The 17343-nt window shown below is 40.8% G+C and overlaps 1 protein-coding gene across 1 annotated transcript; it reads right to left on the reverse strand.

Moving 5' to 3' along the window:
- Positions 1-1692: 1692 nt before the first annotated feature.
- On the reverse strand, positions 1693-17070 carry LOC126266895 (uncharacterized). The gene is made up of 5 exons (XM_049971563.1): positions 16851-17070; positions 15058-15177; positions 7648-7940; positions 5610-5792; positions 1693-2005 (listed from the first exon to the last, which is right to left on the reverse strand). The coding sequence occupies exons 1-5, from the start codon at positions 16884-16886 to the stop codon at positions 1981-1983; spliced, it is 657 nt and encodes a 218-aa protein (XP_049827520.1). The 5' UTR covers positions 16887-17070; the 3' UTR covers positions 1693-1980.
- Positions 17071-17343: the final 273 nt, after the last annotated feature.

Below are 17343 nucleotides of genomic sequence, written 5' to 3' on the forward strand. Positions count from 1 at the left end.
ATTTTCAAACCGAGATTTTACTGCCAGTAGAGTAGATGGCCACAAATTTATTCTAACTGAGATGTGTGGAGAAAATTGTAGCAATACCTTCTGCTTACCTGTAACTGAGAATATTATCGGAAATGCTAAGAAATTCGGCTATAAATATCGATTTTAATAAAAAATCTAGCATTGTATATACATTAAACTGTAGATATTCATCTCACTTGTGGTACACCTTAATAAAAATACCATTTATTAGTACAAAAGTATCTAGCACTACTAAGGAGTTATAAACAGCAGCTTAATGCCATACTATTTACTGTACATTGTATTAACTCTACGTCCCCAAACATCTACTCAGGAATGAAATTGCATAGCATATATTTATTATAGTACCAGTTTCAGTAATTTCTTAAAGCAAGGTATCACTCCCAAATGATCGCCATGTTTCATGCAGACATCTGCATATAACAACTGAAGTAAAACTCAAGTTACTGCGAGCCAACTCTGGCGTGGTCATTACTATAATGTACAAATGACATTTATACAGATTTTGAAAGAACTGAGGTGATTTTACACGGTGTAGGCTATTGTTTTAACACTTTATTAACGCAGGGACCAGTTCCTCGTGTGTTTTCTAAAAGTTATACTAGTTAATAATTGTTAAACATCTTTTAGTACAGTAGCCTTAATGATATGCCATTTAAATAAAGGACTGTTTTGTGAAATGTTAAAAGTCTGGTATTTATACATGTCTTTGGGTGACTTTATAGAAAAGTGGGTATTGAAAACAGTGGAAGCAAATAGCCCCAAAATTGTAAAAGTGCTCCAAAACTATAAGTATGAACTGAAGGTGGTCATATATTCCAGGAAATATCGTTGGAAAGTCTTGACAACATTAAATTATAGTAATTCAGCTGACAGGATAAGGCACCACCGTGTTTACATATACCATATACTATCAAATTGTCTGAAATTTTTTTGTTTAAAAAGATGGTGTTTCTTTATACACAAGGCTTATAAATAGGAGTTCACGTTCTCTTCCTGCTCCCCTACTATTGTGGTCTTGCATGAAACTGTATACTGTTCTGCTCAACCCATCGATTCCTTCTTCGAATGGCACTTGTACCGTCACACGAATGCTAGCAGCAGTATTACTTTAACAGCAATATCATGGAAAGATAGTCACGATAAGCCATGCGCTATCCACTGGTGTTGATAGATGTTCCGCCTTCTTATGCGAGGTTAAACACAATTTCCTCTCAACCAACCAAGATTAAAACGCGTTTTCGGTACGACAAACGCACTGTGTACTGTTTCTTTGTATGTACAACATAGGTGATGCAAATCTCACTTACGTCGCGCGCTCGTGCTGAAACTCTAGTCATGTCCATATCCAACGACGTAGGACAGTTTATGCTGTTTGGACGTGTATTGCTTGCCGCCTTTATGGTGATGCAATTTTAAAGGACAGCAGTGTAACTTTGTAAGTGTGTGTTGCATTTCCTTGCATTCAACAGTGAATAATTTCTGTTTGATCATCCCTGTTGCTGAAATTAAATTTCCCAAATTGGTTAACTATTTTGTTTGGTGATAGGGTCTGTTTCCAAAAGCGCAATCAGTTTCTGGTAGGAGAAAATAAAGCGTGACACAATAGTGTTGATTTCTTAAATTTTATGGCAACATTGATAAACACAGCCAAAGAAAATATAAAATTAATGAAACATTTTATTATCTGGACTTCAAATATACACTCTTCTGAAATTAGTAAATTTAGCTACTGAAAGATAAAAATTAAATAAATATGGCATTTGTTCTGATAAAAGTACTTCATATGAGTGAATCACACTCCCAGTGGGTTTGATATGTGAGATAAATCAACAATGCAGGCAGTGCAAATCCACTTGATAGACGTACTTCATGACGTCAGCATGGTGAGTGCTTGGAATCCTCTTATCGGTTGCTTGCTGACGGCTGTACTACTGTTTACGGTCGCTTCTACTTCAAGGTGGAGTCAATACAGCTGCAAAAGAAAAACTTTTATGACTACACTGATAACTTGGAGAGCTGTATGATATGGCATGATGAACTTCATCCATATCTCTGCACAAGTGCGAGCTTCAACTAACTGCTGCCTCTTCACACAGCATAAAGCCCAATTATGTACTATCTCCATCGACGCTAGAGTTATAACACACCTAACGTTTCAAATGCGATTCAGTATATGAAAGTGGCGTTTTCTGAAATAGGGGCAACGATTCTGTATTAACTGTAAAAATGTATTTTTTGCGGCATTCAGTAGCTCATGAAAGGAGTTCAGTTATAAACTACATCTAGGTATATATCATAAACAGATTCGCAAAAAAGAAAGATCATGATATAATTTCCCTGAATGTTAATCCAGAGCTGTTTTGTGGGTACAGTATCGTCAAGTTAGCTGTTAAAAGAGTAGTGTAACCGAGTACAAAAGAAAACCTTAGAAAAGGTTTGAGTCCAGAAGTGATAAGAGACAATGAACGAACATAGAAGATAGCAGGAATATAAGTAAGTTTGATTGTACAGTTGTAAATAACGCTTCTAAGGAGATTCTACAAAGCATGACTTCATAAATAAACTTAACGACTCAAAATTATAGTAATTATTTCCACTGTACACTACTGAAGATGCCTAAAATAATTAGGCGAAACACTCTTTCTCAAGAAACAAAAATAAAATTGTTACAATACATGAGTAGGTAATTATTTAATTTTTATCTCATGATAAAACTACAGCTGCTTCTATGTGTGTGCACAGAAATGTTGAGAGTTAACGACACAGTAACAGATTCACCTAATCGCGTGCTATAATTTTCCTAGAACCTCGTACGGCACCTTGAATTAATAATAAAAGTTTATGCCTTTTCTGAATTAGGTGGCCCATGCCGTGTTGAAGTGTAAGTTTGCATCAATGGAAACGGTACGTAGGTAGTAGCATAAACACAGTTAAAATACTAATTAAGTTTCCAATGTAATTATAAAGAAACTTTTTGTTACTAGAAGTTACAATATAACATTATTTTACGTAAACAGCTTTATACTCCATCTCGATTCTACAAGATAATGTATGTGGGAAATCGGATAACGTAATCACTCCGTTAGCGGTAAAGGAAGGCGGGCGCCTAATCTTGGCTTTAAGCTGTTCGAGATCATTAAAAGGTGGAATGTGACCTCAGCTGAAAAGAAACGGAGGACAATATCGATTGCGGTTTGTCAGTGCAATCGACCCGGTGTTCACATTAACTAATGACATGAAACCGTCGGAATTATAAATCTCTATATCCTCATACAGCTTTGAACTTGTACGACGATTACACATGGTGCTAGGCGAGATTGGCCTGTTGGCCGGCTTGTTGCATTATGTTACATCCAGATTTGTGAGGTATTCATATGTGACAGTGGCCCAACTTTGACCCTAATGGATATGCGAGGGTAGGAATACTCGCTTTCAAGATCCTGGTCGACCACATATGACCACCACAAGCGAAGATCGCCGTATTGTGCACAGACTACAACGCAACCATTTCATATGGGCGCCTGATATCAGAGAACTGGTAATGGATTCCTGCTACACTGTGCTTCAGCCTGTCCAACTCTCAGTAGAGATCTCTCTTCCAAAGTATTGCAGAGGCACTGGAGAGGGACATCTGCCATCGTCTTGTGGGAGGCCATTGAGTATGACTTCAGAACACGACTGGTGGTAATTGAGGGAATGCTGACGACACAGTGGTACAACACAGACAACCTGCAACCTATTGTGTTACCTGTCAAGCGACAACATCTGGGTGCCATTTGTCAACAGGACAATAGATGTTCATACTCGGTACATGTCTATATCAATTGTCTCCGTGATGTTGAGGTATTCTCGTGGTCATCACGATTCACAGATTTTTCCACCAAACAATATTTGAGGGAAGAATTCGACGTCCGTCCCAGTGGCAGTACCCAGGATATCAAGATCGTTGGTCAGCTTGCCTCAGAAGAGGATACAGTCGCTTTAAGGCATCTTCCCCCAACGAATCAGTGAATGAATCCAAGCCAGAAGGGAAGTTGGGGTTAGTTGGGGCCATACTGTAAAGTTCTTACTTTGTAATCTCCGAAAGAACATCACATACCCTATGAACTTTTTAAGTTTAATTTCGTCATCTCGCTCCATTCTAGGTGCTTCGGTTTTTTCCACACGGTGTACGTTGACGCAATAAGTCATGGGATAGCGATATGCACGTATACAGATGGCGATAGTGTCGCGTATGCAAGGTATAAAAGGGCAGTGTACTGGAAGAGCCATCATTTGTACTCAATCGATTCATATGATTAGGTTTAAGATGTAATTATATCCGCACGGCGTTAAGTAAGAGTCTTCGAATGCGGAATGGTAGATGGAGCTACATGCATGGGACATTCCATTTCGGAAATCGTTATGGAATTCAATATTCCGAGATCCACACGTCAAGAGTGAGGAGAGAACGCCAGATTTCAGACATTTATCTCCTACCGCCGGCAAGGCATTGGCCGAGGCCCTTCTCTTAACGACCGAGAATATGAGCGTTTTTTGTGTAGTTGGCAGTGCTACCAGACAAGCAACAACGCGTGAAATAATCACAAAAATCAACGTAGGACGCGTGACGTAGTTATGTTTTAGGACAGTGAAGCGAAATTTTCCGTTAACGGCCTACGGCAGCAGATGACAAACGCCAGTGCCTTCGTTAACAACGCATCACCTGCATCTCCTTTCTTGGACTCGTGATCATATCGGTCGGACACCAGAGGGCTGGAAATCGGTGGCCTTGTCAGATGAGTCTCAATTTCAATTGGTAGAGCTGCTGATAGGGTCCGAATGCCCCATAGACCCCACGAAATCATGGACTCAGGTTGTGGACAAGGCTTGTGCATGTTTGTGACGGCTCCATAACAAAGTTGGCTGTGTTGACATGGAACAGACTGGGTCTTCTGGTCCAACTGAACTGATCATTGACTGTAAACGGCTACTTGGACACAATCTGCAGCCATTCATGGTTTTCACGTTCCCAAATAACGATGGAATTTGTGGAGGACAGTATGCTATGTCACAAGGTCACAGTTTTTCTGTGACTGGTTTGAAGAACTCTGAGCAGTTCAAGCGAATGGTTCGGCTACCCGTCGATCAGTTGTGACCTAATCGAGTGGTCAATTTGTGCTCAAAATCCACTTTCGCAATTATGGACGGCTATACTGTAGACACAGCAAGGTTCAATATTTATGAAAGCGACTTCGAACTACTTGTTGAGTCCATGCCGCGTCGAGCTGCTGCGCTGCGCCGATATTAGGAGGTACCCAATGATTTTTGTCACCTCATTGTATATCGAGCAGTGATGGCCAAAACCAGTATTACGAAGGAAACTTTCCAGACAATTTTAATTCGGTGCATAGCTCATGCGTGACTTTATTGAAGGATTCTGGAATAGTTCCTCAGTAAATGGTTATAGAAAAACGTGTTTATACTCTCCTTTAAAATCCTCTCTGCCAACAAGTGAAAAAAATTCGATTGTAACAATGGCGCAATGTTTGCCAATAAATGAGCGTATGTTTACACTGCAGGCTATGGATACTTACGCAGCAGTGGCAACATCGAAGATCTGACTGCCAGGACACCTGTACATTTCCGGAGACATGCCATCTCCCTTCTGTATGCAGATGTAGTAAATGGCTGGGTTCTCTGGGACAATGCCCACCTGTCCCAGCTGCGTACAAGGCGTGATGGGGCCTTCCGTGCAAACTCGGTCGGATGTCGTCAGGCTGTCAACATAGAGCAAGATTTGATTTAAAAGAGTGACGGACCACATCACATTAGAAGCATTAATTCAGAGATTGTGAAACTGTAGTTTCCTGTAGGTATGGAGAATACTGCAAAAAATGCAAAATAACACCACAAAATATTTTATATCCTGGAAAGGATTTTGATACTATTCGTTTAGGAATCGCTATGTCATTATCTAATGATAGCACTTATCACACATTTTATTGAAGTGACCCAAAAGTTTTTAAAATTACTCAGCTGTATCAGCTTCTAAAGGGAGCTTGTTCGTTTGATTAAAAGCGTAAGTTTCTTCCTGTGCTGTAGTTGGGAATTTTTGGTGAATTGTGTTGCTTGGCGCACATACCGTAATTTTGTAAGCTCGTTTTGTTTTATTATTCTTCCACTTCTAATAATTTTCACTGATATACTATCATCCGTTGGCAGTATTCCTTTTTTCATATCAAGCGAGACAGCACAGTATTAGCGACAGTGGACCCACATTCGGAAGAACCGGGTTTGAATGCCACGTCAGCCATCCAGTTATAGATTTTCCATGGTGTCTCTAAATCGCTTTAGGCAAATGGTAGGAAAGTTCCTCTGGAAAGAATACAGCTGAGATTCTTCCCAATCTTACCACACATTGTCGTTCTGCACCGTCTTTAACATCGTCGTCCACGAAACGTTAAACCATAATTTTCCTTTCTCACCCCTTTCTTCATATCTCGATTGGTCATGCTTTCATCACCCAGCATGCAATTATTTTCATTACAGTAAACTTTATTTCTTTTGTTTATTTTAAAATGTGGGTATCTGGCTAAGGTTTTAAATTACGTAATCATGTCGACCTACTTAGCTGTGTACGTGACTACAATAGCGATTCATCTCAATAGATCATGACGATGTGTAACGCCTGGTGGCTGAAGCACCACGAATTAAGTAATAATATTTGTTGGACAAAGGATATCTCGTCAGTGAGCTGAAAACAGTAATCAGTAAAGGAATTTTAGAGATTTTCACGTAGGATTTTTATCCACACATTTTAACATAACAGATCGCCTGCCTTCCGATCTGACAAAGCTAAATAACGATGTGTTGTTTATCTGTTTCCGTGCTATTCGAGGTATATAGTCGCATCCTTGTCGGTTCTTTCGCCACACCGCTTTGCTGTAAATTACCTTCAACGACCTCGGTGCTGGTATAAGGATTTAACCTCATATAGAGAGGTTATACATGCAAAAGGAATAACCAGGAAGTAAAGCAAACAGCTGCACAGTCAAATAATCCTCTTTTATTTACTAAGACAACTTGCAACTGCACTTCCCCGACTTCGGAAGCCTTTCTGAAGGAATTAGTCTGGAGTGTAGCCTTGTATGGAAATGATACATCAAATATAAACAATTTAAATAAGAAGAGGATAGCGTGTTTTGAAATGTGAGGTTAGAGAAGAGTGCCACAGATTCGATAGGTACATCACATAACTATTGAAGAAGTACTGAAATGTAGTGAGATAATAAATGTAATGCATAAACTGATTAAAAGAAGGGAAGAGGTGATAGAACACACTCTGAAACACTAGGTAACCGCCAGATTGTTAATGCACGGAAGTCGAAAGATAAAAATTTTAGAAGAGACCAGCCACAGTATAAATGTTCAAATCGATGTAGGCTACAGTAGTCAAGCAGAGACGAGGAAACTTGCAGAGAAAAGGAGAGCAGCAGGAAGAGTCTCATCAAACACGTCTTCGGACTAAAGACCACAATAAAGAGTACAAAATGTCTTCCTCACAATGAAAAGAATCCTTGAAAGTATTCTGGGATGGAGAGGTGTTCTTGGAGCAGTAAAATAGATGCTCACCTGCAGTCTGCTTTCAGAGGGTTGTACGCTGAAGTGCCGGAGCATGTTTGGGGTTGAGAACCTGCGTTGACCTCAGTGCAGATGTGGTACGTCTGGCAGTTGTACGGGTCAGGGAAGGATCCGATGCCGTGGCACGTGAAGTCCTCTCCGGGCAGGGAAGAGTGGCACTCAGAGTCCGCTGACGCGACGCAGGCAGCCTGCTCTGCGCTGCACTTCTGATCCGCGCTGGAGTCGCACACTGCCACCACCGTGGCGTAGAAGCCGCCTGAACCATCGCCCAAACACACCAGCACCTGCACGAAAAGAGCAACTTACTTTGAAGACATGTAGAAACATAATAAAATAACAGCTGTTTTTTTATTTTATACATGCACAAAGTGCAAAACCTGCGCAATGAAACTGCCTTCAGGACACAAAGGAATTAAAGATGTTGGCTGATAGTGGACGCTGATTTAAATCAATGGGAGAAGTTTCTGGCTGGCAGGGATTCGAACACAGGTCTCCTGCTCAGTATGTAGACGCCCTGGCCACTACGCCAACCAGACAAAACTGTCCTCTTAGCTGCACGAATTACCCTAGAACGCCGCTCGTCAGACTCAAATTCTCAACTTATTCACCCTTTCCCGATTATCCTCATTTCCTGCGGCATTTCGCTGATTCGCGTAAGATTTCGCGTCTGGTGTGCATGCGCACTGACACTACAAACACACACACACACACACACACACACACACACACACACACACACACACACACACACACGCACATTGGTCCCTTATTACTCTACTACTACCTGTTTTGTGGCGGTATAACGCACATCTTCAGGTGAAAACATGATTAAGGTATTAGAGCCCAAAAGTTCGTAATCTTTTTTCCCAACACTCGCTTTCCGTCGAAACAAAAAATCACTAGACGACGATATGCCAGATTCCAATTTAGTGGCTGGATCCAAAACAAATCGTACCATAGTGATCGCTTCTCCGATCTATATGGAACCGCGCACATGGGACGCGGCTCCGTGCTCTGTCATACTGACGGCAAGGAAAACAAAATACAGCTGAAGCGCTCATTAATACCCAAGATGAATACTCATGCCTGTGGTTGCGCCGCCTACAAGTTTGTCTGCTGGTGGTAGTTGCTGAACTATAAAAAAAAATTGTTGCACACTACGGCATGGACACACTTTATTCAACATGTAAACGTCGCAACAGATATTCGGATTTAGGTTGTGACATATTCGATATGCCTGTCATCATTGGCGTTGGTGAGGCGCAGACGAATAGCGAAATTCTGCTTCACCCGCTGAGGTGTCGAAACATCGATACTGACTATGACCGCCTGAATGGCTGTTTTCAGCTCAGTGTGGTTTTGGGGCTATTGTTGTATACCTTGTCTTTAACATTGCCCCTCAAAAAGGAGTCGCATGTGTCCAGATCCGGAGAATATGGCTGCTAATCGAGGCTCTTGCTAGTGGACTCCTACTCCAGCGCCAAAAGCTCTTCCAGGACATCAAATACTCTCCTGCTTCGATAGGATGGAGCTCCGTCTCGCATGAACCACACCTTGTCGAAATCAGGTTCACTTTGAACAATGTTCCAAAACTTTCACGTACCGTTCACTGACATCAAGGAATACCGCAACTATTATTACGTGACTGGTCATTGCACGCCACACGGTCATTCGTTGAGGGTGAAGAGAATTCTCGATCGCGAAATTTCCTTCAAAAAAAGGAACTGCTAAGTTTGTTCAAAATTCTCGTCGTATCCAAAATTCAGCTTCACTGTTATCAAGGGCGAATTATTCCATAATGAGTATCTTAGTGAAAGTCGTAGAGATAATTATTGATAGCTAAGTCTCAATCCTTTTCAGTAACGATATCATATATCTGTTCACAGACTTCTACAGTGACACCTTATAACTATCACAAGACTTAGAACTGAGTAAAACAAAAAAGATTATCATACTGTTGCCCATTTCAGTGCGGAATCTCGGTAGGTAAGGTCTCTGCACACGATTTCGGGATCATTTTTGGGTACTATACATTTAAGCCTCAGCGGTCCTCTCCAGACCTCTTCCGTCCACGAATTAGTGTGTAACGTATTCAGATCATTGGATTATGGCCTGTTAATAAGTCTAAACCAGTAACGGTGCCACTTCAGTGGCCTCAGGCAGAAATATATACTTTTTAAAAATCAAAAGACAATTCCCAAAGGCTTAATCTTCTTTGTTCGTACATTACTGAAAGTAATACAGTTGTAGCGTGATTCAACAGGTGATCCACAGTATGCTCTAAGGGTAGCTCAAGCCAGCACAACTCTGCTTAGGTTATCAGGTGTTACATGAAGACCAGATGCCTTCCCACATGTATTGAATTTCAGATATTACCTTCTGTCCTTACAGATCTACGGCCAACACGAAATTTGTTACGTAGTCGTTGCCAGCTTGGTCAAATTATGAATGATGCAAAAGAATTTAGCTTCCCTTTTAATTAAAGGCAAGGATGGTAACATTAGAAATGAGAATCCCACTGTTGAACGCAGAGGAAAGAATTGATTAGTGGAAAGAGTACATCGAAGGCGTCCGAGAAGGGAAGACGTGCCTGATGACTTGATAGAAATATAAACTGGAATCGAAAAGGTAAACATAGTGAATCCAATCGGAATTTCAAAGAACTCTTGAAGACTTGAGATCAAGTAAAGCAGATGGATAGATAACATTCAACCTCATTTTCTAATCAATGGGACAAATAGCAACAAAACGGCTATTCAAGTTGGTGTGTAGATCCTAAGAGAGTGGCGACATACCACTAGACGTTCTGTAAAATTATGTACACAACTCCAAAGATAAAAGGGCAGTCAGGTACACAAACTATCGCACAAGCAGCTTAACATTTCATGCATCCAAGTTGCTGACAAGAATTAGGTACAGAACAATGGAAAAGATGATATGTTACATGACGATCAATTTGGCCTTAGGAAAGATAAAGGCACCAGAGAGGTAGACGTGACGTTGCGCTTGACAATGAAAGGAAAACAGGAGTAAAATCAGAATACGCTCAAAGGAGTTGTGTATCTCGAAAAAGCTTTTGAAAATGTAAAATCTTTCAAGATGATCGAAATTTGGAGATATTAGACGTAAGATTCAGTGAAAGACGGGCATTATACAATTTGTACAAGAATCAAGAGGGAACTATGAGACAGGTTGAAACAAGAACGAAATGCTCCGATTAAAAAGGGTCTAAGACACAGATGCAGTCTTTCGCCGCTACTGTTAAATCTATACAGTGAAAAGCCACTGAGGGAGAGAAAAAAGTTCAAGAGTGGGATTAAAATTCAGGTTGAAAGTATATGAATGATAATATTAACTGGTGACATTGCTCTCCTCAGTGAAAGTGAACAAGTATTACAGGATCTGTTTAACGGAACGAACAGTCTAATCAGTACAGAATCTGGATTGAAAGTAAACAGTAAAAAGGCAAAGTGCTGGGAGACATACAAATGAGAATAGCAAGAAACTAATAACCGGTACTCAAGAAGTAGAAGAAGCTAAGGCACTCTGCTACCTTGGAAGTTCTGCCACCTTGGAAGCATTCAATCCCGCGTCCGGCCATCCCGATTTAGGTTTTCCGTGATTTCCCTAAATCGCTCCAGGCAAATGCCGGGATGGTTCCTTTCAAAGGGCACGGCCGACTTCCTTCCCCGTCCTTCCCTAATCCGATGAGACCGATGACCTCACTGACTGGTCTCCTTCCCCAATCCAATCAACCAACCTTGGAAGCAACCCATGACAGACGAACCGAGGACGACATAAAAAGCAGGCAAACACGAGCAACGAGAACATTCTTAGCCAACAGAAGTCTACTGCTGTCAAACATACAGGGTGTTTCAAAAATGACCGGTATATTTGAAACGGCAATAAAAACTAAACGAGCAGCGATAGAAATACACCGTTTGTTGCAATATGCTTGGGACAACAGTACATTTCAGGCGGACAAACTTTCGAAATTACAGTAGTTACAATTTTCAACAACAGATGACGCTGCAAGTGATGTGAAAGAGATAGAAGACAACGCAGTCTGTGGGTGCGCCATTCTGTACGTCGTCTTTCTGCTGTACGTGTGTGCTGTTCACAACGTGCAAGTGTGCTGTGGACAACATGGTTTATTCCTTAGAACAGAGGATTTTTCTGGTGTTGGAATTCCACCGCCTAGAACACAGTGTTGTTGCAACAAGACGAAGTTTTCAACGCAGGTTTAATGTAACCAAAGGACCGAAAAGCGATACAATAAAGGATCTGTTTGAAAAATTTCAACGGACTGGGAACGTGACGGATGAACGTGCTGGAGAGGTAGGGCGACCGCGTACAGCAACCACAGAGGGCAATGCACAGCTATTGCAGCAGGTGATCCAACAGCGGCCTCGGGTTTCCGTTCGCCGTGTTGCAGCTGCGGTGCAAATGACGCCAACGTCCACGTATCGTCTCATGCGCCAGAGTTTTCACCTCTATCCATACAAAATTCAAACGCGGCAACTCCTCAGGGCCGCTACCATTGCTGCACGAGAGACATTCGCTAACGATATAGTGCACAGGACTGATGACGGCGATATGCATGTGGGCAGCATTTGGTTTACTGACGAAGCTTATTTTTACCTGGACGGCTTCGTCAATAAACAGAACTGGCGCATATGGGAAACAGAAGAGCCCCATATTGCAGTCCCATCGTCCCTGCACCCTCAAAAAGTACTGGTCTGGGCCGCCATTTCTTCCAAAGGAATCATTGGTCCATTTTTCATATCCGAAACGATTACTGCATCACGCTATCTGGACATTCTTCAAGAATTTGTGGCGGTACAAACTGCCTGAGACGACACTGCGAACACCTCTTGGTTTATGCAAGATGGTGCCCGGCCACATCGCACGGCCGACGTCTTTAATTTCCTGAATGAATATTTCGATGATCGTGTGATTGCTTTGGGCTATCCGAAATATACAGGAGACGGCGTGGATTGGCCTCCCTATTCGCCATACATGAACCCCTGTGACTTCTTTCTGTGGGGACACTTGAAAGACCAGGTGTACCGCCAGAATCCAGAAACAATTGAACAGCTGAAGCAGTACATCTCATCTGCATGTGAAGCCATTCCGCCAGACACGTCGTCAAAGGTTTCGGGTAATTTCATTCAGAGACTACGCCATATTATTGCTACGCATGGTGGATATGTGGAAAATAGCGTACTATAGAGTTTCCCAGATCGCAGCGCCATCTGTTGTTGACAATTGTAACTACTGTAATTTCGAAAGTTTGTCTGCCTGAAAATGTACGGTTGTCCCAAGCATATTGCAACAAACGGTGTATTTCTATCGCTGCTCGTTTAGTTGGTATTGCCGTTTCAAATATACCGGTCGTTTTTGAAACACCCTGTAGTTCTTAATTTGAGGAAGATATTTCTGAGAATGTATGTTTTTAGCACAGAAGAGAGTTGGTGCGTTTGAGATGTGGTGCTAAAGAATAGTGTTGAAAAGTAGATCGGATGATGAGACAAGGAATGAAGAGATTATCTGCAGAATCGGCGAGGAAAGGACCGTAGGGAAAACACTGATGGTGGGACATGTGTTACGGCAGCAGGGAATAACCACCACGGTATGTGAGAGGGCTATGGAGTTTAGAAGCCGTAGAGGACGACAGAGACTGGAATACCTCCAGCAAATAATTGAGACGTAGGTTGCAAGTGCTACTCTGAGATGAAGAGGTTAGCGCTGGAGAGAAATTCGTGGCAGGCCTCATCAAGCCAATCAGAAGACAGGTGAAAAAAAGTCACGTAATATAACAGCTCCATTTACAACATGAGGTAGCTTTGACATTTTCAAAAGTTCAGTGAACTTCATATAAGAATAAACACAAAAATGCCAAGAATAGTCACAGTTTCTTTGAATGTAAACGGTTCCGAAGGTCGTAAAAAGCCAGTGCTCTAAATTGGAAATCTGTTTAATCAGAAATAGCCGTATGAGTGTTGAATTACACAAATATCTTAATGATATGCATGTAACAGGTCGCAACCATCCTTCGCATGCGATATCTCCAGCAGTCGGTCGCTCGCCTCTGCACACAACACACGAGTCGTTTCTCAAGCATTTTCAATGTGTTGAGAAGTTCTGCTATGGAAAATGAACTGCAGTGTTAAGTAGTAGTTGTAGTCGATTTCTGTATCTCTAGCAATGCCTACAAAACCTAAATTAAAAATAGAGAAATGTAATTTGTTAATCTTGTTTTTAAACGGTTTTCTTGGCAACTGCAGGTTGCTTTACAGAATATGTTACATTTTTCACTGCCACCAAATGGGTTGTGTTATCTCATTTTGCGTTTATAGGCCCTCAATTCCTTTTTTATTCGTTAGTCTCCTGGTTTAGCTGGAAGTATTTACACACTTTACTCAATGTGTCTACAGACATTTGTTAATAGCAGCACTACTGATTACCGAAAATTCTTGTTATAAATTGCGTGAAGGAGAATTAGATTACATGAAATGATGATGGACTTGAGTATAACTAATATATTTGCCCTGAACACCTAAATTAAAATTTCATGTTAAAATTACAGTGGGTAAGTATGTCATTCTGTTTAGAAATTAAAAACTTTAATAATGCATATTATTATTTCTTAAATAGCACAAAACCATAAGACAAATCCCAGTGTATCGCGACTTAGCTGTGAGCTTCACGTCGATTCACTTCTATAGCACAAGCTTCAAAATGCTAATCACTGCAGGGTGTATTTACTATTACTTCTCAATACGAATGGGACCTCCACCATCCACTTCGCTTTACAGAGTAGTCGTGGTCCCTTGATAACTGTTAATTCTAACGTAAATTTCTAGCTCAGTGGGGGCAAAACGAGACGAAACAAAACTGCAGAACCATGCTTGATAAACGGAAAAACACACCGTAACCATATTACCACATACCGTTCCTAACAGCCATGCGATTCGTGCACGCAGTATGGCTCTGTTTCATGCACGAATCGAATGCAGTGCGTCAGATTGCCTGGAATTTCCATGCGACCAGCTATCAATGATCGATTGTTGCAATTTTGCCATGCGCTGTGACGCATTACCATCGCTCGACAAGGTAGGTATAGTTCGACAGCTGTACATCGGAGAAATTGCTTATGTTGCTGAACTTAGCAACAGCTAGCTAGTCTACTAATGATCGTACAAATGGGTTATGTCATTACATCTACTAACTTGAATAAAGAAGTTCAGAAGCAACAGTGTCGTCGCATAAACAAGCGAGGTGGCCGCTCCTAGCTGGTTAATCACACAGAGCAGCAGGTCACAGGCAACTGAGGTGGCCGTCTCTTTGAAAGAGAGTGAGCCTTACCAATCACCACACCGTCTGAAACAGCAAACTCACCTGTGAACAGTCGTCACTGCAGATAATCTCGCTAGCCGCTGTGCAGACTCCCCGTTGATCGTGTCTGAGCCACCATGGCAGCTTGCCGAGAGCCGCGCTGGCATGGGCAGCACACAGCAGCTGCAAAAGAGAATGGCATGAGCTCTATAATGTATTTCATAACAGCCCACACCACTTTCAGTGTGGCTCATGATTCGGTCACTCCAATGATTATGTGTTGTTACCATAACTTAATACCACTGTTCATTTGGAAAAATATGTTACCTAGCCTGTATATGGGCTACTGTTTATGATATATTTGACAATGTACAGGGACTAATTAAGTTCTCGTTTTTGGTGCACTGAAATTTCTTGTCGGTGAAAATACAAAACCCTGAACACATTGAAAACACGTAGTAGTTACATTTTATTAGTGCTTGTATTCCCGAGGTCGAATGTAAATTTTGAGATCGACATCTTTTGTGGACACATTACTTGTCTTTATAATGTTTCCGGTCGGTGTTTCGTCTAGAAGAGCTTCGCTCCAGGTTTTCAGGTTATTTTTGTTGGTATCATCAACCACTAAAATGTATGTAGAACTTCGGATACTCTGTTTATTGCCCTGACACTCTATTGGAGTTTCAGTGGCCCCAGTATATTTCGCGAGCATGACATTCATATCACTTAAGCATGCTGTCAGATGCATATGTAATTTTTGCGGCATGCGAACCCAATAATTAGTTAATGTATTATTAATTTACAGTGAAAAAATGTTCATTACGGTCGACTGAATCTGAATATAAAAGGGAAGCTTTCACATTGTGCCAGTTGGACATGCATGTGAACCAGGTTTATAAGTTACTGAGTGAACCAGGTTGAGATCAGAATGGTAGTTCTAGATACGCAAATAAATAATAGGTATGTTCTTATTACCGAAATTAAAATAAAGGGAATATCATTTTTATGCATATCAATCAAAAGCATCTGACCTGTGGAATACCGACTCTGGACTAATATTTTGTGTAATCAAGGTTTCCAGTAAAAAATAGAGACTTTCATGTTTATGTTTACATTAATTCATATTAACATACAATCTTCAGTGAGATAATTCGTCTTCTTGTTCCAAATGAGTTAGCTCAACATTTCCTAAAAAGTATCTAAAACCAATTGATGCAATATTTTAATACCTTTTGGTGCGACTGGGTCATCTAAACTATCTTCCCATGTAATGTATTATCTCATTACAAATGAATATTAGTTCTGGCTGTCAATAAGAGTGTTAACAGCATTAGGTATAATAATTGTGGGTGCGAAAAGCAACAGGAAATTTTAAGCACTCTTATATCGCAATTTCATTATATTCGAACTAACTTTTCATATGAGAGAAATTACTTTACCGAACCAAAGAAGTTTTTCACAGGAGCAATCCATTAGACAACGACCGAGTTCTTACTTCACTTTCTGAATGATAGTGGTGGACATAGAAGAACTGATTACTTTCTAAGGAAGAAACCGATTTATTTGGCCTTGTTTAGTGCTTTCTGTGGCAAATTATACAATATCTAAATTATTATTGCAGACAGATATGACGCTAACAGCCAGAGGACCACCCTACCATCTCATATTTTCCTCTACAACAGATTAAATTTTTGCTATCGCAGTTCTGATAAATTCTGGAACTATTCATTCCCTTACGTTAGCGTAACTCTGGAATTATTCTAGCTTTAATTACCTAGGTGTTAAAGTTTGCAACATAACGAGAAATATAAACACAACCACATATTGTCTGATCAAGTCCCATCAATCTCACTTACCAGGAAGGCAAACTTAAGACCTGTTGAGAGCTCCATGTTAGTCTGAATTATTTGGTTGTATTGGACCAGCCGTTTAAATACTTATGTCTAACCTTGGGTTCTCAAGAGACCTACGAGATAGCGTTGATATCAGAAAAATCCTTGCGCAACAGTTTTGAACTTTCTACAACCGTTATCGAAGCACTTGATGTAGTATGAGGAAGGATTTACGAATGCCTTCTTATTTTCGTAAATGGTATTTGCTTATATGGAACAGTTAACACACAGTACACGGAAGTAACATGTAAGGTTTTGTGGGTTTCAAGCAGGCCTCCTGCACAACAGCAAAAGCGAGGCTCCAGAATAGTACCCATCTCAATGAGAATGTATGTGGGAGTATTATTATTACCATTATTTCAATCATTCATTACACTGACTACTTTACTTTGTTTGCAAACGACAATTATTTCCTTTGCGTTGAGTATTTTTGAATTCACAATAAACTAGGTTATGT

This window comes from Schistocerca gregaria, chromosome 4, assembly GCF_023897955.1.
Source record: "Schistocerca gregaria isolate iqSchGreg1 chromosome 4, iqSchGreg1.2, whole genome shotgun sequence".
Lineage (NCBI taxonomy): Eukaryota > Metazoa > Arthropoda > Insecta > Orthoptera > Acrididae > Schistocerca > Schistocerca gregaria.

Bases quoted from the DNA above. Each gene is read 5' to 3' on its own strand.
- LOC126266895 (XM_049971563.1), bottom strand. From the start codon at position 16,886: ATGGAGCTCTCAACAGGTCTTAAGTTTGCCTTCCTG. The intron at 15,178-16,850 runs GTAAGTGAGATT...TCTCTTTTGCAG, and splicing joins GTCTTAAGTTTGCCTTCCTG to CTGCTGTGTGCTGCCCATGC. The intron at 2,006-5,609 runs GTAAGTATCCAT...TTTCTTTTGCAG, and splicing joins TTCGATGTTGCCACTGCTGC to CTGTATTGACTCCACCTTGA.